Below are 27,259 nucleotides of genomic sequence, written 5' to 3'. Positions count from 1 at the left end.
TATTTTTTCCTCGTGTCGTCCACAATTCGTCCCCCCTGGGGAACTGCAGCAGCCACTTTGCTCTGGTTCTTCCCCATCCCTGACTAGACTTATTACTTGTAGCTGCACAGGAGTCCCTGTGCCCCCTTTTTCGACTCAGGCGCAAAAAGGTAGAGAAAAATTGACCCCTTCGGTGCCCTATCACCAAAGGTTTTACCCGCTCAGCCCTCACCAACCTTCTTGGATATCTGGTGAGCGGGACAGGCCCAGCCAACGCACACTCTGTACTGGCACTGCAGTGATTCACAATCACTGCCTACCCATACAGAAAACTACACATGCGTTTCGTCCTGCACGGGGACCGTTCGTGGACGACAAAGGGGAAAAAAAACCCTTGGTCACTGGTATGTCTGGAAAAAGAACAATTACTTCTCACCCGATCTCTGAATCAGCACTTTCTCTCCAGGTTCATTGGATAGACGTGAAGCCGATCAGATCCACTCTTAGACGCCGATCCTCTCGTCTCTGAATGCTTGGTTCGAGGTAGAGGTGGAACGAGGAGATTTCTCCGTTCCTGGTGCGCGGCCCTCGACGTCCCAGAGTTTCACTGACGGGTCTCCAGCTATCCTGTTCGTGACGCCAAATTGTTGTGGAAAAGAGCAATGCTACTGAGGCAGAAATCCTGAGTGAATAAGTAATTTAATGAACAGAAAATAAAAGATTGGATATCCGAGGCACAAGCAAAGTACAACCAACAGAACAGATGCAACAAGTGCAACAGCTCGAATGAATGCAAGTGCAAGTGCAAAGAGGGAAAGAGGAAGAAGGTCTCTTATACAGTGGACCGGGAGAGAATGAGATAAGGAAAGAGGAGGGGAGGATGAGAGGAGACAAAACAACGAATACATCACCCTGGCGGGCGACGAGGAGAATGTCTCGAGACGGTTATACAGTGAGACATAACAGATTACACGGGATGCCAAGAATACTTATTTTCCATTACAAGGAGATATCATGACAATGTATTAACTGATTGATTAATGGATTGAACATTTAATTAAAATGTTAAGTTACAAATTTGAAATATTTAGAACAACCTGGAAAAAACCTGTGCAACAGTCTAAACATAAAATCCCTGTAATATGGGATTATCCTATTGATGCTTGGAGGTATTCCATTTTATTTTATTGGGTTCTATTCCGCTGTATGTATTCAGGTCTATTCAGCTTCTTCAAATCACATTTCTAGTTTTCGATCTCGGATCGGAAACGGCTCAACGTCATGCATGACACCAACCAAGATAACTGAAAATAAAGGGCTTGCTTAAAACCAAAGAAATAACAACAGCATTATGAAGAAAACAAAGAACAAAAAAATATTATTCAAAATGCATTGTTAATTGTTACTGAAGAAGAAGAAGAAGAAGAAGAAGAAGCCTTTATTAATACAGTTTTTAAATAATTAAATTTAGGAAACACATAGTTCTACTTCCTGAGGTATCTTCTATTTCAAGCATAATGTATTACAAACATCCTATACTAAATATCAGAAGTTTAGTATCCACTTTTGTCTGCTGTGTGTACTTACTTAGGCCTTTGTATTCCTTTTGAAACATAGGCCATTGATGAAATTTTTCCACCCTCGTCTGCTTCAAGCCATCTTATCTAGCTGAGTCCACGTCAGTCCCTTTTTCTTCATTTCTTGCTCTGTGCTCCTTCTCCAGGTGTTTTTGGGCCTCTTTTGCCCAGTGGGTTCCATGTTTGAGCCTGTTTGGTTATTGCTTCCTTTTTTCTTCTGAGTGTGTTTCCAAGCCAGTTCCATTTCCTCCTCCTCAGCTGGATCTTCATGGTTTCTTGTTTGGTGTGGTCCCATAGGTCAAATTTGTTGATTTTATTTGGCCAGAGGATCCTGAGGGTGTGTTTTACACAGCAGTTGCTGATGGTTTGCACTTTGTTGATGATGTCATTGCTGGTTCTCCGGTTTTCTGATCCATGTAACAATAGGAGCTCAACTTTGAAGTTGAGAATCTTCAGCTTGGTATTGAGTGAGATGTGTTTTGTTTTCCAGATAGTGTTCAACATGTTGAAAGCTGTTCTTGCTTTTCCTATTGTTGGTTTGGTTTCTTTACCTAATATCATGCTACCAAAACCGCGTGTTCGTTTAATGAGGAAAAGAGACAAGTAGAATGTGAACAAGTCTTAGTAAACAGAAGAACAAGACATTTGTTACAGAGATCTCTGGAGTCGAGTCCTGGCCGTCGCCGGAGTCAGACTGACTCCTTTCTCCAAAGAAAGTCCTTAAATGCAAAGACAAACAATCTGACTCCTGATCTGAATGTCTTCTCAAGTGTGGTCCTCTGATTGGCTGTCCATTCTTCACCCTTCGATTGCAGGGCGTCACTGTCATTGTTTGTGAGTCAGGAAGCATGTCCTTATTTGGCCATGAGCCAAATGGTCCATCCTTCCTTCCGGTGTGACCTGTTGAAACCATTTTGTGGCAAGACGAGCTCAGGTCACAAGTTCCCATCCCTGTGATTGTATGGGTTGCAAACTTTATGAGGGTCGCAAAGGCAGTTCCTTCAGCTGACCGCTCTCTGTCCCCCCAGGTCACTGTTTACGAGACTTAATGGCACTGATCATGATCATCAAATATACACCAAAGCACTACATATAGCAACATTCAATACATTTATACATTCAACTCAATGTAATAATTCCAACATATAAATGTAATGTTACAAAAATAATAGCACAATATCCAATGATAAATGATATTAAATATCCAATTACAACACTATTCTGGCCTTTATGTCCGCTGCTCTACTCTGCCATGTGCAGATGCATTGATTTGTTTATCTTTTTTCACTGAAATCATCTCTAATATGTATTTTCTGAAATCCTCTGATTTAGTCATGGTCTTGAATTAGTCCTGGTCTTGACTGCGTCCTCGTCTCGATTTGGTCCTAGTCTTGACTTGCTCTGTTTCAGTCTCAGTTGAGGCGGTCTTGACCACATCGCTACTTCAACACACTGAACCACTTCCTGTCTGAGCAGGTTTGTTTGCTGATCTTGTGTTGAATCTGACTGTATTTTCTGATTTGCTTTCTGTTGCAGTGATGCATGCTGGGAATGACTTCAGAGTGACTTACTCCCCGACTTATGCCTGTGCTGTCAAAGGCTCCAGAGTGCTCTTATTTTGCAGATATAATTCCTCAAGACTACAAGGACAGAATGTGATCTGGGTTGTTGGATCTGGATCTGGTGATTTGAAAGCAGATCTGCAATACTCAGGTCGAGTAAAATACACTTATAATCAGACTGGATGTCTTCTGGAAATCAGTGACCTGAGAGAGAGCGACTCAGCTGAGTACAAGTGCAGAGTCACAAAAAAATCCACCAGATGTGCAATGGACTGGTTCACCTGGAGTCATTTTATCAGTCACAGGTGACGCTGCCTTTCTTCTGCTTATTGGAAGGATTCAGCTCATTCTGACTGACATGATGTTTCTGCTCCTGTTTCACATGCCCAGATCTCCAGTTGAAGAAGTCCTCATCTCTCTATTGGACACTTGAATGTGCCAGCCGTTGTCGCCCATCTGGACCTAATTACTACATCTGGTACAATAATGGAAAGAAAATTCCTCTCCTAACATCTTCCACCTTGTCAGGCTACTACAATTATGTCGGCAGTTTTTACTGTGCCGTTGAGGGACAAGAGAAGTTTGTCTCTCTGCCACTGTGTGAGTTTGCAACAGTGACAAACACAACACAGTCCACAGGTTTAAAACACTTTAACATGGATTTCAGGCTGTGCCGAGTCTGAAGCAGAAGTTTAAAAATTATCCAATCACTGGTTTGTATTCCAGGTGTTGCTGGTCCTGAAAGCTGCAACAAAGTGACATATGATGTCAGAAACATCTGCGCCACTGAAGGATCATCAGTCAACATTTATTGCTCTTACAGCAGTTATTACAGTGTCACATCTACATTCTGGTTCAGAGGTGGACAGCAGTGGACTAGTTCTTCTGCTGCTGGTTTTCAGGATCGTGTTCAGGTCCAAGAAACAGAACAAGGACGCTCCAGACTAAGAATCGATGACCTGACAAAGAGTGACTCTGCAGAGTACCGCTTTAAATTCTCAAATTATTTGTTAATATGGGGCAGTGATTTACCTGGAACCACTCTGACCGTCACAGGTACCAATAAAAACATTGAGCCTCCACTTTTAATCCCCAATTGGACTTGTGACTTACAATCTTTTTTTTCCTTGTCGTCAGCAATGCAATGCTAATATTTTCCGTCTTCATCTTCAGCTCTGCAGATTGAGGTGATCACAGCAACAACAGGGCAGTTTGGTGTGGAGGTTGAGCTCATGTGTCACAGTGACTGCACTCCAGCAAGTCGTCCCACATTCATCTGGTTCAAGAATGACAGCCGATTTGAAGGAGCACAAACATGTTTTTATAAAGGCTGGATTTCCCCTGGAGAGGCTGTTTCTTGTTCTTTGGCAGGACACGAGGACCATCGCTCTCCTCCAGTGTGTGAGTTTCTAGGAGCGCATTTACACTCGTGTAAGTTTGAGTCAGTTTGGCTCGACCTGACTGGTTACTGGTGAGTTTCCAGTACAACTGAGTAACACTTCTGCGTGGGTGTAGTCATCATAGCGAGAGCTGCTGAAAGTCCCTCGATGTTTGTAACGTTCCATGAAACCTTCTCTCAATCAGGACCCTCCACTGAGTAAGCCTGCTTGCCTTGCTCGGAACCCGAGTAGAGCAGGTACTAATATAGTAGTGGTTAGCACCTAATGGAAAGATGATCAATAGATGATTAGAAACGCTTCATTATTTTAACTGTTGAAAAAAAAAACATCAATCAACCAATCAAACAAAGTTAATTGGATGTCAATTTTCATCTTCATTTCATAATTTTATTTGTAAAGCGCTAAATCACAGCCAAAGGCGCTTCGAAGCATTTTGCACAATCAAGAGGAGCCCAACTGAACCCTCTACAGTAGCAAAAGTGTGACAGCAGGCAGGAAACTTTCCCTGGTAGGAGGACACCTGGTGCATTCACTCACATCTAAACTCCTTTCACACCTTCTCCAGACGCTCCGAGGACTCCCTCTGTGTCAGTGGCTCCCTCTGCTGTTCTGGAGGAGGGCAGCTCACTGACTCTGACCTGCAGCAGTGACGCTAACCCTGAAGCTAACTACACCTGGTATAGAGAAGATTACAGAGGCCATAATCTTCGTAAAGGAACAAAGCAACTTGTCTTCACCTCCATCGAGCCCTCTGACTCTGGATCATATTACTGTAGAGCTGAGAACCAGCTGGGCTCCAAACGAACCAACTCCACCCTTGTTAATGTTACATGTGAGTGAAAATGTCACACATTTGCATGAAACTGCACCCAAAGTGTTGCTGTCGCTTCCTTGTTTGTTCTCACCTCTTCTTTTACATTCTTTGGTGTTCTCTCTGCTTCTCTCTGCATCTCTAATCTCAGCACAATTGATTGGCCAAAGCCAATGTGACATCTGCAGTCTGCTCACATATCAACACGTCTTTTAGCACCTTCAAACTGGTTGAACTGTCTTCAGGTGTATCACCGTAATGTGTGTTGATGTTCTCCTCCAGACGCTCCAAGGCCTCCCTCTGTGTCAGTGGCTCCCTCTGCTGTTTTGTTGAAGGGCAACTCATTGACTCTGACCTGTAGCAGCGATGCTAACCCTGAAGCTAACTACACCTGGTACAAGGAGGATGAAGTCTCACCGCTAGCATCAGGACAGAGCTTGACCATAAGAGACCTCAGAGCTGAACACAGTGGTTATTATTACTGTGTAGCCCAGAACGCCATAGGACTTGTGAACTCCACTTCACACCTGGTGGCTGTGGCAGGTACAGCAAGTTATCCTCACTGGTCTGTATACATGGAGGTTCATACATCCTGCTTCAAATTTCACATTTTTGGAGAAAATGAGTTCACGATCTTCAGTTGGCGGTCGCATCATTCTTTTTTCTTTTTAACCTTTTTAAACCTATTTTCTTTCAACAGGTTTCAAGACCTCAGTCATCATTGGCCCACTTGTTGCTGTATTTCTGCTTCTTGTTTTTATTGCAGTCTTTTTATTGGTCAGGTGAGCATCTCCATTATACTCAGTCCACACTCAGAAATCGTACTTACTTTAAAGGAGCCATCTCAGAAAAAGTTTCACTTTTAAACACCAATGTTGCTTTGTTCAGACCTCTCAACCTCCAGACATGTAAAGTGGGAGGGCTGGTGGGGAGGACGCAGCAAAACCACAACATCTAGTGGTGGATGAATTGTGGTACAACTTAAATCTTCTTCTTCTCTTAAATTTGTCTTCAGAAGAAAATTGTTTTCAAAACACAGCGTGGATCAAGCCGTCAGCCGCACACAGGTTTGATGTCAAGTTCCTGTTTCATCATTACAACAGTTTGAGTTGTTGCCCAGGAATTCCTCAGGGCTACTACTCATCCATCTTCAAGCCAAAGTCAACAATGGCACTTGCTGTTGTGTTTCCCTTCAGGTCAAAATGATTTCAGTGTGTGACAAGGAGCAGGATGACCTTTGCTACACCAGCGTTACTTTCATCAAGACCCAGGAAGATTCTCTCTACTCCAACATCAGGCTGACTCAGCCAGAGCTTTCCAGGCAGAACCAGGACCTGGACCAGGAGAACGACAGTGTTGAGTACTCTGTTGTCAGAGTGAAGAGCTCCTCCCCACTGTGAGTCCATGCTTGTTTCATTTGACTATACAAAGGTTTTCTGCTACCTTTGAAATTGTTTAATATCGTGAAACATTTCTAATACTTATATTTATCTATTTTTTCATCCTCAGATCAGGGAGAGCCGAGGGAGATGAGGATTCTGCACTGTACAGCACAGTCAGAAAATAACATCACAACAGCAACATTAGTTGGTATATTCCTGTCTGCACTGTACATCTTGAGTATTTCATTTAGTGCATGTTCAGTTCTAACATGAGTAAAATTGAGTTAAATTGAGTTAGTGTTTTGTCTTTGTACCCATCTCACACACCCAGCGAGCTAATGAATGCTGACAGACGTCAATATGGAGCATTTAACAGTTTTATGAAGGTCTCCTTTGTACTTTTTTTTCAATGTGTTTTTAAATTGAGTGTGTATTTTTCAAATAAATGTTCTTTCTTTTTAAAAAAAATGATACATAATAATAATACTAATATAGTAATAACAATAATAATAATAATGATAATAATAATGATAATAATAATCAGTGACTTGTCTTCCAGGTTTATGGCTTGTTGTAAATCTATCAGCTTCAATATTATTTACTGTACCAACTTGCCTGCGATAATTGTTTGTATAGAACGACATAGAACGATAGTGACAGTAAGAGCTGCTGTGAAATTGCAAAAAAAAAAAAAAAAAAGTCTGTGTTGCCATACAGATATATAACAGTCGGAAAGTAGCCACATTTAATGTTTAAAAGCTCTTGAAAAGGTCTCATAGAGAATATTTATCATGAGTTATCCACATATGGCTCGACTTTCGGTTCAGCACCACGGACAGAGACGGCGAGATGCTGTTTCTCTTGTTGTCCAATAGATGGGAGACACGATCGGTTAAACTGCCCCATCATGGCTCCCTTCAGAGGAAGAGAACGAAGCCGTTTCCCCTCTTGTCCTCGCAGCGAATTGGGGATCCCGTGAAGAACGTGCCAGGCGAGTCATCACTGACAACAAGGAAAACGCCACGCTGTTCCTCGACCACCTTGAAAATATCACAATAGACATCACAGACCAATGCAACGCACCACCTCACTCAGCCTCTCACCACCGACACAGTCAATTGCACTAGAAGACAATGAAATACAAAGTAACCATAAGAGGACACACTCGAGCTCGATGCAGTTTTAATAAAAAGGCACCAATCCATTACCTTCAACACCTTGGACAAGTGCACTTGTCACAATGATCTACAAACCAGGAAGAGACCCCCCAAAACGTCACCAGTTAGCGCCCCAGAAGCCCTCACAGTCACATTAGAAAACTGTTGGAATGCATGTTGACCTCATGTCTCAGGAACCACACTTTGAATCAATAGACCTAACTGCAATCCACCAAACTGGTTTCAAGGGAGGCTGAGCCACCACCGTCAACATTCTGTGTTTATCAGAAGACTTAAACAGAAATATCAACAAAAAAACAAAATAACCTCGGCAGTATTCTTTGACATTTAAAAAGATTTTGACAGAGTATGCACAATTGAATTGGAAGCCTTTGTTGTGAGTGTGCAACTCCTTGGGTACAAAATAAAAATAAATAATAATAAAAAAGCACAAAGTAAAATACAATAATTTAAAATGCATCAGTTTAATGTGCAGTAAAACAGACTCATGTATGGAATAATAGACTTTTGTCTCAAACTTCCACAACCCACCCAGTCCAGACCACTCCTCATCCATCTCAACACCCTTCACCCCCCAAAGCATGAGTTCCCCCCACATGCAGTTTCCTCCTCTTCCTCCTCAGTCATTGGTTCTCTGCCACTGGTCCAGCTCCAAAAATCTATGACTTGCAGCATAAAATAATTGTAATGGAAAACTGGGAAAACCTCTGGACAATCAAACTGAACCCGGCGAAGACAAAATGCATCCTCCTCCACAACAACAACTGCAACCGAATCTGGATGTGTCACATCACAACCAACGAACCCCCTTCAGTTTGAAGGACAATATATGTGATTTAACAACCTACTACTGTCAGTTAAATATTTCATTCACAGCTCCAAATGGAGAAAGATAAAGCCCTTTTTTCTGTCTTGAAGAAGGACCTCACAGTCAATCACCTCGGCTCTTTATAACTGATGAAAAGGAAAAATGCAGTAGCTCTACTCAATGCATATAAGGACTTTTGAATCTTCAATAACCTCTGACCTCACAGACTGAGAGATGTACATGCCTTTACATGCTTTCTTTGTTTATTTTTTTGTTGCTTTTTGTCTTCTGTAATGTTTACCTCAGAAGTGCCTCTGCCTTCTGGTTCTTGTGTGCCTTGTTAGATACTGTTACACTGTTGGATTCAAATTAGCCAATTTGTTTTCTCCAATTTTTGAACAACATAAAAAGGCTGTTCACTCCTGAAGGCAACACAAACCGACACACATTTTCCATTGTGCTTCTGCACTTGCCCCACTCGTTGCTATTGCACTGTATTTCCCTACGTACACACGTTTTACATTTGGCTTCATTTCCCCCCCCGCTTCATGATACGGCGTCTGACACTTTCTTCTCTTTCAGGTGGGGCAATGCACCAATGGCCGCAACTCTCCCACCGCGAAACCACCATACATGGCTGCACTGCTCAACAACACAAATCAATAAAGTTCTCAATTAATAGCAAATGTGCCGTTAGCCTGTAGCTATTTATGTGCAGATTTTTAATAAAGTGCATCGTTATTAAAAGTGCTTTGTGCCGTTTGTTGCCATTAAGTCACAGTTCTACTGAATGACCCTGTTTTGTGTCTCTATTTCTGGACACCTCTCTTGACTTCTGCCACCTCACTGAAGAGCGCTGAGGAGCAGCATCATTGCCAAAGTCAACTTGCATTGCAACAACAAATTATTGATGGTGTGAAGACTTCAATGGTTTTCAGTTAAACACAGGAAACTCACGTCAGTCGGCAGCAGAAACATTTTACACCACTTGCAGCATAGAAGCTGCAAGTTGTCGCCTGTGACCACATCTGCATGTCGACTGTGATGAACAATCAAGACTGTGTAGGAGTGAAACTTGTTGGGTTTTCAAAGTTTCCTGTTCATTTTCCTGCTCTCAGTGGCTCAAGCAAATGTTTGCTGCTGTGTTCAACCAACCAACAAAGACAAGAACAAAATTAAACAAATAACATTACAATTCTGACTAACCTGTCTGAGAGAGAGGTCCATCCCACTGATTGTAATATTTATGTCAAGATTTCTATGGTGTTTTGTCATTGTTAGTCTTATATTATTGTTTTGATGTGTTTTTGTTTGAAAGGTCAGAAGGAGGCTGGACAATAGAAGCTTTTGTGTTCCTCGGCTTGTCCCAACTCATTTTGATCCTTGGCCCTACTACAACATCTAGTTTCTCACTAAAATCACTCATTGATGATGACGTCTTTTTATCCGTCTAATTCAAAATAGTAATTATTCATTAAAATGATTTTCGTAAAATTTTTACACTAAGTTTGTGTCAAGTTATGTTTCCTTTAAATGAAAAATTCCGACACACTCACTTAAAAATGACTGAAACAACTAAATGTTATCATCCTTTATTCGAGCAAAATGACTTCTTCTTCACAGCATGCGTCTCAAAGAGGAAGTAGGCGGGGATTTTTATTTTTGGTCCTTGTGACACCACGGAAATTGAGAGCTCAAACTGGACACCAGCTTGTGTGAAGGTGACCTCCTGTTTTTAATAGAGACGCCATGAGTCTAAAAGCATCGTGTGGATTGGTCGTCATCCTCCTGTCAGTGGAAGGTACGTCTACGCCTAGAACACAGAGGAATTAGTGTTATAACAATTCTCTGAATCAACCCGTCCCAGAGCTGGGCCGGGACAAAAACATTGTTGTTGGCATTTTTGTCGGCCTCTCATAATTAGCGGAGCACAACCGAATTTATGCACGTGTTCTTTCCATTCATACCCAACAACTTTGTACCATCTTGCTTTGGATGATGATTTTAAAATAATTGCATTCTAGCAGGTTGAGGATGGAAAAATAGCTTAGTCTCTCTTCTCAACTTCTATCTCAATAACCTGGTTTGACTAGATGGGAAGAGAAGGAGTGTTGCTGAAAAGAGCAAAGCTACTGAGCAGTGTTGTTTTTGGCAGGCATTTTAGATTTAGTCTTAGTCATAGTCTTTCGGACGAAATGCTTCTTCGTTTTAGTCACATTTAGTCATTTTGTTTCCTTAGTAGTTTTAGTCGACTAAAACTGAAAAGGTTTTCGTCACATTTTAGTCATTTTGTATCCTTAATAGTTTTAGTCGACTAAAACTCAAATAGATTAGTAAATTTTTTGTCAACGAAATCACTCAAGGTTATGGTCCAGGTTGAGTTAGTTTTTTATGATGTTTATCAATAAGGCCAAAATTACATTGAATCCAAGTTGACAGGTCATATGAAGTGCAATTGAATTCATAAAGCAGTTCATTTTCCTAACCCTTTTGTAAAATAACTCATTCCTTACCACCACTTACCAGATTGATATCTCTCTAGCCTAGACTTCCCAATTGAGTGGAATCTGTTTATTATTATACTCTACAAGTTAAGAGACAAAAGATTCTTTCTTTTGTTTTATTTTTGAGAACCATCAAATCTGCAATCACAAAGTGATAAAAACAGATATAACACTAGGCAATCAGAGACACACACACACACACACACACACACACACACAAAACTTGTCCCGTTTTTTCCCAGAATTGTTCTCTTTCTTCACCACCTGTCCCGGGAAAAATAAAAAATAAAATCTCTCCCGGGACACAATTTGTCCCGTTTTTTAGGTAAAAACCTCATTTGATTACCGTCTGTGGTCTAGATAGGCTTGCCAACCCTGCAAACAAAACTTCAAAAGGACTGAGATTAGCGCGTGCGCGTCTCCTCATTCTCACGTACATCAGGACAATGGGAAGAGCTTTTGGCCACGGCAGGCCGGTGTCGGCACAACATTTGGCTAACTTACTTTTTGGCGTTCCATTTTCACGCTCCACCGCCCCACCACTGGCAGGGTGATAAGCACAATGTTTTCTGAGGTCAATGCCAAACAATTTGCCAATTTGATTAAGTGCCTCGTTTGCGAAATGTGTCCCATTATCGCTGGAGATTTTGTTTGGAATCCCCCATCTTGGAATTATCAGCAAGGCCTTGGCCACGCCATTAGCTGATTGTGTGGCGCTGGGGAACGCTTCGACCCATTTCGACCACATATCAACCATGACCAGACAATACTTTTTCCCTGCTGACGGTGTCAATTCGAAAAAGTCCATCATGACGTGTTCAAACGGTCTGGTTGGAGCCGGGTGTGCTGCTATTGCTGCCATCTTGACTGGTCGTCCTGCATTTTGCGAGAGGCAGATTAAACACGCTTCACAATGCTTTTGTGCTACGACTGAAAACCCTCTAGTGAACCAAAATTGATTGATTAACTCCAACATCCCCCCCTTTGACACATGGTCTAACCCATGTGTCAATTTAGCGAAATGTGGGAATAAATGCTTTGGCAGACACGGGTTACCGTTTGGTCCTACCCAAATGTCAGTAACGCGGTCCCAGCGTGCGCCGGCGGAGCGCCAAGCGGCCTTCTCCTTGCTGTGGCGAGGGACTGCATCTCAGCCAGCGATGCATCAGCTTCCTCAAATGAGGCTGTCATCATTGGGGCTGACGAGGGTGCCACTTTTCCGGCCCTCGCGATCACTCTCTTGGCTGCGGTGGGCATGGTTCTGCCTGCGGTGCCTTCCTTTGTCAGGGCATTCTCTGGCCCAGTGACCCATTCGGCCGCAGATGTGGCACGCCCCCTTTTCGCCTCTGTCCCCGCTAGTCGCCCTTCGTCGGTTGTCGTTGTTCCTGTAGGGCCGTCTCGCCGTGTCACTAAGGTGCTTCATCATGGTGAGGGAGGCCTCCTGCAGAAGCCTCTCAGCGTGCACTGCATGACGTCGGACCTCTGTCAGCCGGGCATCTTCGATCCCCACGCAGCTTCTGTTAACTGCTTTGGCGATCTGGGGGAGCAGCCCTTGTCTGAAAGCAGTGATGAGGCTGGCCCGTTTGGTTGACGGCAGTCCTGATGAACGTGGCGACGCTGCGGCGTCGGTGCTGGAGTGCGCAGGGTTGTACGGTGGTAGCGTTGGATGAGGGCAGGCGGGAGGAGGGAAGACAGGCATGTCCAGGAGAGGGTCCCTCGGGCCTGTAAGAGAAGGATACAGACGATTTGGTGCATTTGAATGCTCGTGTGTGAGCGGCTCCTTTTCTCCCTCCTCCGGGGAGTGTGTGTGAGTGTGTTCACCCTCTGCCGTTATCTCTGTCACCCCTGTGCTCCAGCGCACAGCGCTGTTTACACATTTCTTTACTTGTTTCCTGTCCCTGACTCCAGCTTCAGTTTTCCAGAATGAAAAACACCTTTCACGATCTTTGATTATTTGAATTACCCACCTGTTTGGGTTTTTCTTTTTTGTAACCTTTCCCTCGGCTATATTCAGTTTATCCCGGAGGTTTCTCAATTCCTCCATACTCAGTGATCCCCCCGCTGGGAAATCATACTTTTCAACCCACACATCCAACATATCAAGACAATCTGGACCGTATTTTTTCCTCGTGTCGTCCACAATTCGTCCCCCCTGGGGAACTGCAGCAGCCACTTTGCTCTGGTTCTTCCCCATCCCTGACTAGACTTATTACTTGTAGCTGCACAGGAGTCCCTGTGCCCCCTTTTTCGACTCAGGCGCAAAAAGGTAGAGAAAAATTGACCCCTTCGGTGCCCTATCACCAAAGGTTTTACCCGCTCAGCCCTCACCAACCTTCTTGGATATCTGGTGAGCGGGACAGGCCCAGCCAACGCACACTCTGTACTGGCACTGCAGTGATTCACAATCACTGCCTACCCATACAGAAAACTACACATGCGTTTCGTCCTGCACGGGGACCGTTCGTGGACGACAAAGGGGAAAAAAAACCCTTGGTCACTGGTATGTCTGGAAAAAGAACAATTACTTCTCACCCGATCTCTGAATCAGCACTTTCTCTCCAGGTTCATTGGATAGACGTGAAGCCGATCAGATCCACTCTTAGACGCCGATCCTCTCGTCTCTGAATGCTTGGTTCGAGGTAGAGGTGGAACGAGGAGATTTCTCCGTTCCTGGTGCGCGGCCCTCGACGTCCCAGAGTTTCACTGACGGGTCTCCAGCTATCCTGTTCGTGACGCCAAATTGTTGTGGAAAAGAGCAATGCTACTGAGGCAGAAATCCTGAGTGAATAAGTAATTTAATGAACAGAAAATAAAAGATTGGATATCCGAGGCACAAGCAAAGTACAACCAACAGAACAGATGCAACAAGTGCAACAGCTCGAATGAATGCAAGTGCAAGTGCAAAGAGGGAAAGAGGAAGAAGGTCTCTTATACAGTGGACCGGGAGAGAATGAGATAAGGAAAGAGGAGGGGAGGATGAGAGGAGACAAAACAACGAATACATCACCCTGGCGGGCGACGAGGAGAATGTCTCGAGACGGTTATACAGTGAGACATAACAGATTACACGGGATGCCAAGAATACTTATTTTCCATTACAAGGAGATATCATGACAATGTATTAACTGATTGATTAATGGATTGAACATTTAATTAAAATGTTAAGTTACAAATTTGAAATATTTAGAACAACCTGGAAAAAACCTGTGCAACAGTCTAAACATAAAATCCCTGTAATATGGGATTATCCTATTGATGCTTGGAGGTATTCCATTTTATTTTATTGGGTTCTATTCCGCTGTATGTATTCAGGTCTATTCAGCTTCTTCAAATCACATTTCTAGTTTTCGATCTCGGATCGGAAACGGCTCAACGTCATGCATGACACCAACCAAGATAACTGAAAATAAAGGGCTTGCTTAAAACCAAAGAAATAACAACAGCATTATGAAGAAAACAAAGAACAAAAAAATATTATTCAAAATGCATTGTTAATTGTTACTGAAGAAGAAGAAGAAGAAGAAGAAGAAGCCTTTATTAATACAGTTTTTAAATAATTAAATTTAGGAAACACATAGTTCTACTTCCTGAGGTATCTTCTATTTCAAGCATAATGTATTACAAACATCCTATACTAAATATCAGAAGTTTAGTATCCACTTTTGTCTGCTGTGTGTACTTACTTAGGCCTTTGTATTCCTTTTGAAACATAGGCCATTGATGAAATTTTTCCACCCTCGTCTGCTTCAAGCCATCTTATCTAGCTGAGTCCACGTCAGTCCCTTTTTCTTCATTTCTTGCTCTGTGCTCCTTCTCCAGGTGTTTTTGGGCCTCTTTTGCCCAGTGGGTTCCATGTTTGAGCCTGTTTGGTTATTGCTTCCTTTTTTCTTCTGAGTGTGTTTCCAAGCCAGTTCCATTTCCTCCTCCTCAGCTGGATCTTCATGGTTTCTTGTTTGGTGTGGTCCCATAGGTCAAATTTGTTGATTTTATTTGGCCAGAGGATCCTGAGGGTGTGTTTTACACAGCAGTTGCTGATGGTTTGCACTTTGTTGATGATGTCATTGCTGGTTCTCCGGTTTTCTGATCCATGTAACAATAGGAGCTCAACTTTGAAGTTGAGAATCTTCAGCTTGGTATTGAGTGAGATGTGTTTTGTTTTCCAGATAGTGTTCAACATGTTGAAAGCTGTTCTTGCTTTTCCTATTGTTGGTTTGGTTTCTTTACCTAATATCATGCTACCAAAACCGCGTGTTCGTTTAATGAGGAAAAGAGACAAGTAGAATGTGAACAAGTCTTAGTAAACAGAAGAACAAGACATTTGTTACAGAGATCTCTGGAGTCGAGTCCTGGCCGTCGCCGGAGTCAGACTGACTCCTTTCTCCAAAGAAAGTCCTTAAATGCAAAGACAAACAATCTGACTCCTGATCTGAATGTCTTCTCAAGTGTGGTCCTCTGATTGGCTGTCCATTCTTCACCCTTCGATTGCAGGGCGTCACTGTCATTGTTTGTGAGTCAGGAAGCATGTCCTTATTTGGCCATGAGCCAAATGGTCCATCCTTCCTTCCGGTGTGACCTGTTGAAACCATTTTGTGGCAAGACGAGCTCAGGTCACAAGTTCCCATCCCTGTGATTGTATGGGTTGCAAACTTTATGAGGGTCGCAAAGGCAGTTCCTTCAGCTGACCGCTCTCTGTCCCCCCAGGTCACTGTTTACGAGACTTAATGGCACTGATCATGATCATCAAATATACACCAAAGCACTACATATAGCAACATTCAATACATTTATACATTCAACTCAATGTAATAATTCCAACATATAAATGTAATGTTACAAAAATAATAGCACAATATCCAATGATAAATGATATTAAATATCCAATTACAACACTATTCTGGCCTTTATGTCCGCTGCTCTACTCTGCCATGTGCAGATGCATTGATTTGTTTATCTTTTTTCACTGAAATCATCTCTAATATGTATTTTCTGAAATCCTCTGATTTAGTCATGGTCTTGAATTAGTCCTGGTCTTGACTGCGTCCTCGTCTCGATTTGGTCCTAGTCTTGACTTGCTCTGTTTCAGTCTCAGTTGAGGCGGTCTTGACCACATCGCTACTTCAACACACTGAACCACTTCCTGTCTGAGCAGGTTTGTTTGCTGATCTTGTGTTGAATCTGACTGTATTTTCTGATTTGCTTTCTGTTGCAGTGATGCATGCTGGGAATGACTTCAGAGTGACTTACTCCCCGACTTATGCCTGTGCTGTCAAAGGCTCCAGAGTGCTCTTATTTTGCAGATATAATTCCTCAAGACTACAAGGACAGAATGTGATCTGGGTTGTTGGATCTGGATCTGGTGATTTGAAAGCAGATCTGCAATACTCAGGTCGAGTAAAATACACTTATAATCAGACTGGATGTCTTCTGGAAATCAGTGACCTGAGAGAGAGCGACTCAGCTGAGTACAAGTGCAGAGTCACAACAAATCCACCAGATGTGCAATGGACTGGTTCACCTGGAGTCATTTTATCAGTCACAGGTGACGCTGCCTTTCTTCTGCTTATTGGAAGGATTCAGCTCATTCTGACTGACATGATGTTTCTGCTCCTGTTTCACATGCCCAGATCTCCAGTTGAAGAAGTCCTCATCTCTCTATTGGACACTTGAATGTGCCAGCCGTTGTCGCCCATCTGGACCTAATTCCTACATCTGGTACAATAATGGAAAGAAAATTCCTCTCCTAACATCTTCCACCTTGTCAGGCTACTACAATTATGTCGGCAGTTTTTACTGTGCCGTTGAGGGACAAGAGAAGTTTGTCTCTCTGCCACTGTGTGAGTTTGCAACAGTGACAAACACAACACAGTCCACAGGTTTAAAACACTTTAACATGGATTTCAGGCTGTGCCGAGTCTGAAGCAGAAGTTTAAAAATTATCCAATCACTGGTTTGTATTCCAGGTGTTGCTGGTCCTGAAAGCTGCAACAAAGTGACATATGATGTCAGAAACATCTGCGCCACTGAAGGATCATCAGTCAACATTTATTGCTCTTACAGCAGTTATTACAGTGTCACATCTACATTCTGGTTCAGAGGTGGACAGCAGTGGACTAGTTCTTCTGCTGCTGGTTTTCAGGATCGTGTTCAGGTCCAAGAAACAGAACAAGGACGCTCCAGACTAAGAATCGATGACCTGACAAAGAGTGACTCTGCAGAGTACCGCTTTAAATTCTCAAATTATTTGTTAATATGGGGCAGTGATTTACCTGGAACCACTCTGACCGTCACAGGTACCAATAAAAACATTGAGCCTCCACTTTTAATCCCCAATTGGACTTGTGACTTACAATCTTTTTTTTCCTTGTCGTCAGCAATGCAATGCTAATATTTTCCTTCTTCATCTTCAGCTCTGCAGATTGAGGTGATCACAGCAACAACAGGGCAGTTTGGTGTGGAGGTTGAGCTCATGTGTCACAGTGACTGCACTCCAGCAAGTCGTCCCACATTCATCTGGTTCAAGAATGACAGCCGATTTGAAGGAGCACAAACATGTTTTTATAAAGGCTGGATTTCCCCTGGAGAGGCTGTTTCTTGTTCTTTGGCAGGACACGAGGACCATCGCTCTCCTCCAGTGTGTGAGTTTCTAGGAGCGCATTTACACTCGTGTAAGTTTGAGTCAGTTTGGCTCGACCTGACTGGTTACTGGTGAGTTTCCAGTACAACTGAGTAACACTTCTGCGTGGGTGTAGTCATCATAGCGAGAGCTGCTGAAAGTCCCTCGATGTTTGTAACGTTCCATGAAACCTTCTCTCAATCAGGACCCTCCACTGAGTAAGCCTGCTTGCCTTGCTCGGAACCCGAGTAGAGCAGGTACTAATATAGTAGTGGTTAGCACCTAATGGAAAGATGATCAATAGATGATTAGAAACGCTTCATTATTTTAACTGTTGAAAAAAAAAACATCAATCAACCAATCAAACAAAGTTAATTGGATGTCAATTTTCATCTTCATTTCATAATTTTATTTGTAAAGCGCTAAATCACAGCCAAAGGCGCTTCGAAGCATTTTGCACAATCAAGAGGTGCCCAACTGAACCCTCTACAGTAGCAAAAGTGTGACAGCAGGCAGGAAACTTTCCCTGGTAGGAGGACACCTGGTGCATTCACTCACATCTAAACTCCTTTCACACCTTCTCCAGACGCTCCGAGGACTCCCTCTGTGTCAGTGGCTCCCTCTGCTGTTTTGTTGAAGGGCAACTCATTGACTCTGACCTGTAGCAGCGATGCTAACCCTGAAGCTAACTACACCTGGTACAAGGAGGATGAAGTCTCACCGCTAGCATCAGGACAGAGCTTGACCATAAGAGACCTCAGAGCTGAACACAGTGGTTATTATTACTGTGTAGCCCAGAACGCCATAGGACTTGTGAACTCCACTTCACACCTGGTGGCTGTGGCAGGTACAGCAAGTTATCCTCACTGGTCTGTATACATGGAGGTTCATACATCCTGCTTCAAATTTCACATTTTTGGAGAAAATGAGTTCACGATCTTCAGTTGGCGGTCGCATCATTCTTTTTTCTTTTTAACCTTTTTAAACCTATTTTCTTTCAACAGGTTTCAAGACCTCAGTCATCATTGGCCCACTTGTTGCTGTATTTCTGCTTCTTGTTTTTATTGCAGTCTTTTTATTGGTCAGGTGAGCATCTCCATTATACTCAGTCCACACTCAGAAATCGTACTTACATTAAAGGAGCCATCTCAGAAAAAGTTTCACTTTTAAACACCAATGTTGCTTTGTTCAGACCTCTCAACCTCCAGACATGTAAAGTGGGAGGGCTGGTGGGGAGGACGCAGCAAAACCACAACATCTAGTGGTGGATGAATTGTGGTACAACCTAATTCTTCTTCTTCTCTTAAATTTGTCTTCAGAAGAAAATTGTTTTCAAAACACAGCGTGGATCAAGCCGTCAGCCGCACACAGGTTTGATGTCAAGTTCCTGTTTCATCATTACAACAGTTTGAGTTGTTGCCCAGGAATTCCTCAGGGCTACTACTCATCCATCTTCAAGCCAAAGTCAACAATGGCACTTGCTGTTGTGTTTCCCTTCAGGTCAAAATGATTTCAGTGTGTGACAAGGAGCAGGATGACCTTTGCTACACCAGCGTTACTTTCATCAAGATCCAGGAAGATTCTCTCTACTCCAACATCAGGCTGACTCAGCCAGAGCTTTCCAGGCAGAACCAGGACCTGGACCAGGAGAACGACAGTGTTGAGTACTCTATTGTCAGAGTGAAGAGCTCCTACCCACTGTGAGTCCATGCTTGTTTCATTTGACTATACAAAGGTTTTCTGCTACCTTTGAAATTGTTTAATATCGTGAAACATTTTTAATACTTATATTTATCTATTTTTTCATCCTCAGATCAGGGAGAGACGAGGGAGATGAGGATTCTGCACTGTACAGCACAGTCAGAAAATAACATCACAACAGCAACATTAGTTGGTATATTCCTGTCTGCACTGTACATCTTTAGTATTTCATTTAGTGCATGTTCAGTTCTAACATGAGTATTGTAAATTGAGTTAGTGTTTTGTCTTTGTACCCATCTCACACACCCAGTGAGCTAATGAATGCTGAGACGTCAATATGGAGCATTTAACAGTTTAATGAAGGTCTCCTTTGTACTTTTTGTCAATGTGTTTCATTAAAAAAAAGAGAGTTTCCCGTTTTCTTTTTAGACAACCTTTGATGCTTTCAGTGCATGTGTATTTTTTCAGTAATTGTGCTTTCTTTTTAAATTAAATTTAAATAAAGCTATAAGAAAGCTTTTCGTGGTGATCCAGACTTCCACATCCAAAGAAGAAATGAAGCATGTATAATAATACTGAATGTCTCCATTTTGCACATCTGCCTCCTGACTGAAAAGCGCCGAGTAGTGACGTCATTACCAAAGTCAACTTGCATTGTAACTACAAATTAGTGATGATGTGAAGACTTAAAGTTAAATACAGGAAACCCATGTCAGTCAACAGCAGAAAAAAATTTATGCTTTTTGCAGCACAGAAGCAAGTGGCCGCTCATGACCACATCTGCACGTCAACTTGGTCAAAAGAGAAGAGTGTGTGAACGAGGTCAACTTAGTCGTCTTGGCTGGATTTTCAGTGTCCTGTTTTATTTTCCTGCTCTCCGTGGCTAAGCAAAGGTTTGCTGCAATGTTAAAAAATAAAATAAAATAAAAAATAAAAAACAAACTCAGCAAACCCTACCTTTCTGACTAACCTGTCCGAGAGAGGGGTCCATCCCTCTGATTTTATATTTTGGGAAGACCAGGGCTGGTAATTGGCAAACTTGTTGAGATCAAAATCTTGAGCGTCAGAAAGGTCATGGGTTCAAAGTATTTGCCATAACATGTCCTAACCTATGTTGTATGAAAAACTTGAAAGCAAATTAGAAAGGGTAGCCAGATCTTGTGAAATGTATCTTGAGAACCTGAAAGTGAAAATTTTACCTTCTCTAAGGTAAGACAGTGCATGTCTCAGAGCCACTGAGTGTGTGGGCATGGCCTTCCATCTGAGCAAAATGGCCTGTCTGGGCAAAAGCAAGGAGAAAGACTGCATGATGCTCAGTGGGAGTCATCTGTGGATTCTCATCTCCAGAGGTGCCATAAAGGGCTTCGGATTTAGATTACGCTTCAGGTTTTTAGAGATGGTTTAAAAAACTTCATACCAAAAAAAAAAAAAAAAACTCTAAACGAGGGAACAGCCAGTACATATTAAAAAAAGAAAAAAGTTAAATGCACTCACTCTTTACTCTCATTTGTGTTGCCTCCTGTTTGGTCAGAAGAGCAAACTGAAATTACTTTTAATGTCCATTATCCATATATAGTGAAACAGATATTGGTCATCAGCTAAAACACCAATTTGTATCAAGTCATCAATTAGGCCAATTATCATTTATCTCAGCCGGAATGAAATTGTCTTTTGTGAAGTGTTGAGTGGCTCTTAAAAGAGCCGTTGTGTCGAGTAGGGAGGAGACGCTTTAAGCCCTCTCTCCGCGGATGCGGCGAGCCAGCTGGATGTCTTTGGGCATGATGGTGACTCTCTTGGCGTGAATGGCGCACAGGTTGGTGTCCTCGAAGAGCCCCACGAGGTAAGCCTCGCTGGCCTCCTGCAGAGCCATGACGGCCGAGCTCTGGAAGCGCAGGTCGGTCTTGAAGTCCTGAGCGATCTCTCGCACCAGGCGCTGGAAGGGCAGCTTGCGGATGAGCAGCTCGGTGGACTTCTGGTAGCGACGGATCTCCCTGAGAGCCACGGTACCGGGCCTGTAACGGTGAGGCTTCTTCACTCCGCCGGTGGCCGGGGCGCTCTTGCGGGCAGCCTTGGTGGCCAGCTGCTTCCTGGGAGCTTTGCCTCCGGTGGACTTACGGGCGGTTTGCTTGGTTCTTGCCATGCTAAATTTTGCTGTCGAGTCGTTGCTCAAAGTAACTCGTGGAAGAGACAATCGCTCTTTTTAAACGCTCCGAGCGGCTGCAGCACCGTGACGCAGCGGCAGCTGCCTGGCTGCTGATTGGATCGGCCACCTTGCACCTCCTCTCCTCCGTCGGGGGGGGGGGGTCGTCGCACAGTCGGACGCTCTGCTTCCTATTGGCGGAGAGGTGAGCGGGGCAGTCCGCCAAAATTGGAAGGCGGCCCGCTTCCTGCAGGCTTCTCCGGGTTGGTCAGGCACGAGGCGCCCCTCGAGCTCCAACATATAAGGAAGACTTTGTCCCTGTGCTCGCCACATTTTCTCTGCGATCTCCCGAGAAAGTTCAACTATCATGAGTGGAAGAGGCAAAACCGGCGGCAAGGCCAGAGCGAAGGCCAAGACCCGCTCCTCCAGAGCCGGGCTGCAGTTCCCAGTGGGCAGAGTCCACAGGCTGCTGCGCAAAGGCAACTACGCCCAGCGAGTGGGCGCCGGTGCCCCGGTCTACCTGGCCGCCGTGCTCGAGTACCTGACCGCTGAGATCCTCGAGTTGGCCGGCAACGCTGCCCGCGACAACAAGAAGACTCGCATCATCCCGCGTCACCTGCAGCTGGCGGTGCGCAACGACGAGGAGCTCAACAAGCTGCTGGGCGGCGTCACCATCGCTCAGGGCGGCGTGCTGCCTAACATCCAGGCCGTTCTCTTGCCCAAGAAGACCGAGAAGCCCGCCAAGAGCAAGTAAACTGCTCCTCCTGCTGCTGCAACTACTGCAGCAACAACAACCCAACGGCTCTTCTAAGAGCCACACACTTCTCTAGTAAAGACTTGACACTCTTCCTACGTCGTATTGCTCAATATGCACAGTACATATACAAATATTGGATGCTCTGAACCTCTGATGCATATTTATTATTCATGTATTTTGCAATGCATCATTTTCCTTATTTTAACGAAAATGTAATCAAAGTAATGAACCACACTACAGTTTGCTGTCATCCTTTCAATTGCTGTCTGCCAGTCATTATACAAAGTACTCATACAACTTGACTTTGCAAAGAAAATGTGGGCAAATAAATGCTTCCCATTAACTAGTATTGGTCTTCTGGGCGGGGAAAAAAATAAAAACGAAATCCCACAGTTGTACAGAGACTAACTGCTGAAGTATCTCAAGAGACTTCATGGGAGAGAAGAGAAAATGTAGTGAAGACGGTAAAATGCATGCCACTTTTAACCTCCATGCTACCTTGCAGAAGTAGTCTGTTCCAATTAAATGATGGGGGGGAAATGAAGACCATGTATGTAAATGTCTGTTAAATGAAATGTATTATTCAAATCTTTGATATTTAGATTGAACCTAAATCTTGCTGCCCCAAGTATTAAAAATGTAACTGCTGAGGTGACTTAAGAAAAACTTGCACCATGAATGCAGTAGCACTAAAATATCCTCCAGCGCGTTAATTTAACATGAGATGTCACTTTTAACTTCCATTGCATCTTACTGAAAGTCTTTTCCATGTAACTTTAAAATTGAAGACGCCAGGTAAATGTATTTTTAAATGAAATGTATTATATTGGGTACTTGAATTCTATAACCCCAGAGTGACCAACCTTTTTGAACCTTCAAACTACTTGATGAGTACTGAGTGATATGGAGGGCAAGCAGTTTGCTAGACTCTGCTGAAATTCTTATTGGGGACTGAGCCTGCTGTTATTATTGTTGTGATTGTTGATCGTGATCTATGTGAAGACAAAGGTCACGTTACTGAGTTGGTTGGTTAAAATTGAATTTTAGACACAGCTCAACAAGATGTGCAATTATTATTTTTTTTAGGGCAGGCCTTGTGCCCATGGGCACCATGTTGGTGATCCCTGCTATAACCCGTCCTATTCCTCCTGCTTGTTAATTCAACATGACAGTAAGTTGTTGATGACCCTGTTGGTTGTTGAGACTGTACTGAAACAACACTATATTGACCGACATGATAATCCAGCATACAAGATGAATGCTAGGGAGGGAATGTTGCCTTTAAGTAAGCTGTGTGTGGCTCTTAGAAGAGCCTTTGGGTGAGTGGAAGAGAAGAAGAGTGGTTGTGGTTGTTTTTTCTTTTTTTTTTTACTTCTTCTTGGGTGCTGCCTTCTTGGCTTTGGGCTTGGCCACCTTCTTGGCAGGGGACTTCTTGGCTGCTGGCGCCTTCTTAGCCGGCTTCTTGGGGCTCTTGGTGGTCTTCTTGGGGCTCTTGGCTGCCGCTGCCTTCTTGGGTGCTGCCGCCGGTTTCTTGGGCTTCTTGGGAGACTTCTTGGCTGCGGGCTTCTTGGCCGCCGCGGCCGCCTTGGGCTTCTTAGCAGCGGCTTTCTTGGCTGCGGGCTTCTTGGCTTTAGCGGGCGACTTCTTGACCGCAGCGGGCTTCTTCTTCTTGGGCTCGGCGGCCTTCTTGGCCAGCTTGAAGGAGCCCGAAGCGCCGGTGCCCTTGGTCTGGAGCAGGGTTCCCTTGACGACCAGAGCCTTGATGGCGATCTTGACGCGGGTCTTGTTCTTCTCCACGTCGTAGCCTCCGGCGGCCAGATGCTTCTTCAGGGCTGCGGTAGAAACGCCTTTGCGCTCCGTGGACGCGGTCACGGCCTTGACGATGAGTTCCTGCACGCTGGGGCCGCTCCTCGACGGCTTCGGCGCCGACTTCTTCTTGGCCGCTTTGGCCGGAGCTGCGGCTGCTGGAGCGGGAGCGACTTCTGCCATGGTTTCTAGTCTGCGAGGATACACTGAGCTGAACACAGAGACAACAATGTCCGATTCCCACCAGGAAGCGGCACTTAAACACACCATGAGAACCGTAGAGAGTCAACCCAGGCCGCTGCCTCTCCCGCGCTCTGCACGCAGCGGCACTTTGTGTTTTCTCCTCCCGATAAAAACGTGAAAAAACAAAGATTGGAGCAGTGACCGAGGCCGACTGTCACACGAGCCGACAGCGGACGTTTCTACCTTCATTTCAAAGTGGTGTTGAGCTCCGTTGCGACCTGGGTTTCATTCACACAGCCTCCAAACATCACGGACTCGCCGCTGCGAGCAGCGCACAGCAGCGACTCTTGGCACTGTTTTACGTGATAAAACGTTGAAAAGTGCAACCGAGTTTCGTCCAAACAAGTTTGCCTGCTATTAAACACGTTTACGAAGACAACCAAGTTAAAAAGAACCACATGCGAATGATGGGTGAATAATAAATGACACTTTTTGTGGCGGCAGCAAACACAGCGGCCGTGGCTCCACGGCCAGTCTGATCGGTGTGCTGCTCACCTCGTCTTATGAACACAAACCAACTGTTTGTTGGAGACCATCGTCACACTCATGCAACGATACGTGACATTTATCATTACTATAATGGACGTGGTCCAGATGAGTCGAAATATTTGATTTCCATATAGCGCTGTCATCCAGATGTGGGGATCTCAGCTGGCAGTATTTCAATCTAGTTCTAAGTAAGTAGTAAACTTCTCAGTATTGCCATCGTTAAAAACAAAGTGTGTGCTGTTGATATAGTTCTGTTCCAAAATTTTTTAGCATTTATCACAAGCGCCACTTTTCTGTTAAAAGGGGGAGAAAGTGTTTTCGTCACAATATGTCACAAAGCAATACAATTCTGGATCTCTTATTATCAAGAGTTCATTCTGTATACAACACCTTCCCAGGACCTCTTAATAAACTGTTCTATTTTTAATTTTTTCTAGTTTCATTTGTAGTATCTGAAATTACTGCTGTATCCCTATGCATAGGACACCATTTGATATATGGCAGGATGTGAACTCAGTCTGAACCCGCTGCTGTCTTCCTATGCATGTGACACCATTTGATATATGGCAGGATGTGAACTCGCAAGCTGCCTACCTCCCAAAAAGGGGACTTATTGTTCATGTATGGGTTTGTTACTATCACTGTTATCAGATTAGACCAGATGGCCATTGGGGGTGCAACTATGGAATGCACACATTCCCCATATCCCGGATCTTCCTCCTCTTCTTGTTGGGAGGTATAAAAGGGGATGCGAGCAAAGCATCATTGGAGTTGCTCACATCTGGCCCAGAGACATCCCCAGGCTTTTCCATGGTGCCTGTCTGACTCTTGACTTCTTTGAAATAAACCCGTTTTTATCCAACTAAATCTGTGTCAGTGAAGACTCCTTCAACATCTACATCACCTGAATCCACCAGAAGAATTCACCACACATTCTTTATTGTTTTAAAAGAGCAATTCATCATTGAGGTCTCAGAGCTCAGGGATTTTATTTTCAAGTCCTGCATATAGTTATAGCAATAGTTCATTTCAGCCAAGGCAGACTCGCCGAAATACATCCTGGCTCAGACGCTGCCAGTGTACAGTCTCACAGATGCATTCTGTTATTGGCCCCATATATTGCTATTTTGTAAAACTCTCAAGATTAAAGGGGACTCTACGACCCTCCCCAATCCTAGACATTTTTGGTCTAGCTGATGAATCCTTGGGTCTCAATGAATTGGATATCACTACAGTTCCATTACTTTGAATAAATTACAGGATGACATAGAGAGGCTCTATCAATAAATTTTATTGAAAATGGCAAGCTTTTCTATCATATCTTAGAAATGTAATACATATATATATATATATACATATATATACATATATATATATATATATATATATATATATATATATATATATATATATATATATATATATATATATGTACAGGTACTGCCCAGAAAATTAGAATATCCTGAAAAGGTTGTTGTATTTCTGCAATTCAACTTCAAGGGTGAATTTGACATTATATAAACAAATAATATGCAAATCAATATATTTCAAGTTTTTATTTCTTTGGATTTTGCTGATCAGGTCTTGCGGCTTTAAAAAAAAGTTTCTAAATTTGTGGGTTTGTGGTTTTAATAAGCTGAAAATCTTAATCAGCAAAGTTACAACAAGGAACTACTTGAGATATGTCCATTTGCGTGTAATGGCTCAATAAAATTTGTTGGTTTCATCTTTTATGTTAAATTGCCAAAATAAAACCACTTTTACTTGATATTCTAATTTTTCAGGTAGTACCTGTATATACACATACAAAACATAGTTGTGATTTTAAAAGACAGGTTCACATCTCAACAGTTGATCAAAGGTGCTTTTTATCTTATGGATTTCAGCAAAATGTAATGTCTCACTTGAAGGTAGTAGTGATGGGTCATTCGCGAACGAATTGGGTTTAAGAGCTGGCTTTTTGAAGTGAACGAAGGTAGTGGTGGTGGTGGGGAGTAATCAAGATGTGTGGCACTGTCTATCTGCACTGAGCACTTCACCCCTGAGAGCCAGAAAGTAAAGGAGAGACGCAGAAAGGGTTCAGATAATAGACGTTATGCTGTACAACCCCGGAAGTAAACCAGAAAACGGATCGATGCATATCCAGTTGTGGAGTTGCCAGCGATTTAGCGGAAAGAAATGTCAAAAAAAGAAAAAGATCAGAAACACGATGAATGGAATAATGAATACATAACACATGAAGACACAAGATTGGCATTTCGGTTTTTTTGAATGCCAATATTGGCTAAAAATTTTTTAGCTGAAAGCTG

The 27,259-nt window shown here is 43.3% G+C and overlaps 5 protein-coding genes across 5 annotated transcripts; 3 read left to right on the top strand and 2 right to left on the bottom strand.

The window, feature by feature from the left end:
* Positions 1-3,635: 3,635 nt before the first annotated feature.
* LOC142903384 (B-cell receptor CD22-like) lies at positions 3,636-7,179 on the top strand. The gene is made up of 9 exons (XM_076048969.1): positions 3,636-3,718; positions 3,845-4,174; positions 4,292-4,519; positions 5,084-5,350; positions 5,612-5,872; positions 6,030-6,111; positions 6,345-6,396; positions 6,526-6,725; positions 6,839-7,179. The coding sequence occupies exons 3-9, from the start codon at positions 4,351-4,353 to the stop codon at positions 6,894-6,896; spliced, it is 1,089 nt and encodes a 362-aa protein (XP_075905084.1). The 5' UTR covers positions 3,636-3,718; positions 3,845-4,174; positions 4,292-4,350; the 3' UTR covers positions 6,897-7,179.
* Positions 7,180-10,373: 3,194 nt separating this feature from the next.
* On the top strand, positions 10,374-19,769 carry LOC142903376 (B-cell receptor CD22-like). The gene is made up of 10 exons (XM_076048957.1): positions 10,374-10,498; positions 16,411-16,740; positions 16,826-17,035; positions 17,162-17,491; positions 17,609-17,836; positions 18,401-18,661; positions 18,819-18,900; positions 19,134-19,185; positions 19,315-19,514; positions 19,628-19,769. The coding sequence occupies exons 1-10, from the start codon at positions 10,447-10,449 to the stop codon at positions 19,683-19,685; spliced, it is 1,803 nt and encodes a 600-aa protein (XP_075905072.1). The 5' UTR covers positions 10,374-10,446; the 3' UTR covers positions 19,686-19,769.
* Positions 19,770-21,200: 1,431 nt separating this feature from the next.
* LOC142903391 (histone H3) lies at positions 21,201-21,703 on the bottom strand. The gene has a single exon (XM_076048976.1). It carries the CDS (start codon positions 21,653-21,655, stop codon positions 21,245-21,247), a length of 411 nt encoding a protein of 136 aa, XP_075905091.1. The 5' UTR covers positions 21,656-21,703; the 3' UTR covers positions 21,201-21,244.
* A 133-nt stretch (positions 21,704-21,836) lies between these two features.
* LOC142903392 (histone H2A-like) lies at positions 21,837-22,456 on the top strand. Its single transcript, XM_076048977.1, has one exon. The coding sequence runs from the start codon at positions 22,023-22,025 to the stop codon at positions 22,407-22,409; it is 387 nt and encodes a 128-aa protein (XP_075905092.1). The 5' UTR covers positions 21,837-22,022; the 3' UTR covers positions 22,410-22,456.
* Positions 22,457-23,635: 1,179 nt separating this feature from the next.
* Positions 23,636-24,403, bottom strand: LOC142903387 (histone H1-like). The gene has a single exon (XM_076048972.1). The coding sequence runs from the start codon at positions 24,399-24,401 to the stop codon at positions 23,781-23,783; it is 621 nt and encodes a 206-aa protein (XP_075905087.1). The 5' UTR covers positions 24,402-24,403; the 3' UTR covers positions 23,636-23,780.
* Positions 24,404-27,259: the final 2,856 nt, after the last annotated feature.

The sequence above is a fragment of the Nelusetta ayraudi genome, unplaced genomic scaffold, assembly GCF_046127955.1.
Source record: "Nelusetta ayraudi isolate G7.1 ecotype Tasmania unplaced genomic scaffold, CSIRO-AGI_Nayr_v1 ptg000109l, whole genome shotgun sequence".
NCBI lineage: Eukaryota > Metazoa > Chordata > Actinopteri > Tetraodontiformes > Monacanthidae > Nelusetta > Nelusetta ayraudi.
The sequence above is the reverse complement of the archived record's forward strand: the minus strand, read 5'-3'. Positions and strand labels throughout refer to the sequence as shown.

What these genes read in the sequence shown, in the direction of transcription:
- LOC142903376 (XM_076048957.1), top strand. Translation starts at nt 10,447, where the DNA reads ATGAGTCTAAAAGCATCGTGTGGATTGGTCGTCATCCTCCTGTCAGTG. An exon ending in ACACCTGGTGGCTGTGGCAG is followed by an intron (nt 18,662 to 18,818) that starts GTACAGCAAGTT and finishes TTCTTTCAACAG; the next exon opens with GTTTCAAGACCTCAGTCATC. An exon ending in AAGCCGTCAGCCGCACACAG is followed by an intron (nt 19,186 to 19,314) that starts GTTTGATGTCAA and finishes GTTTCCCTTCAG; the next exon opens with GTCAAAATGATTTCAGTGTG.
- LOC142903384 (XM_076048969.1), top strand. Translation starts at nt 4,351, where the DNA reads ATGTGTCACAGTGACTGCACTCCAGCAAGTCGTCCCACATTCATCTGG. An exon ending in GCAGTCTTTTTATTGGTCAG is followed by an intron (nt 6,112 to 6,344) that starts GTGAGCATCTCC and finishes ATTTGTCTTCAG; the next exon opens with AAGAAAATTGTTTTCAAAAC. An exon ending in GTGAAGAGCTCCTCCCCACT is followed by an intron (nt 6,726 to 6,838) that starts GTGAGTCCATGC and finishes TTTCATCCTCAG; the next exon opens with ATCAGGGAGAGCCGAGGGAG.
- LOC142903392 (XM_076048977.1), top strand. Translation starts at nt 22,023, where the DNA reads ATGAGTGGAAGAGGCAAAACCGGCGGCAAGGCCAGAGCGAAGGCCAAG.
- LOC142903391 (XM_076048976.1), bottom strand. Translation starts at nt 21,655, where the DNA reads ATGGCAAGAACCAAGCAAACCGCCCGTAAGTCCACCGGAGGCAAAGCT.
- LOC142903387 (XM_076048972.1), bottom strand. Translation starts at nt 24,401, where the DNA reads ATGGCAGAAGTCGCTCCCGCTCCAGCAGCCGCAGCTCCGGCCAAAGCG.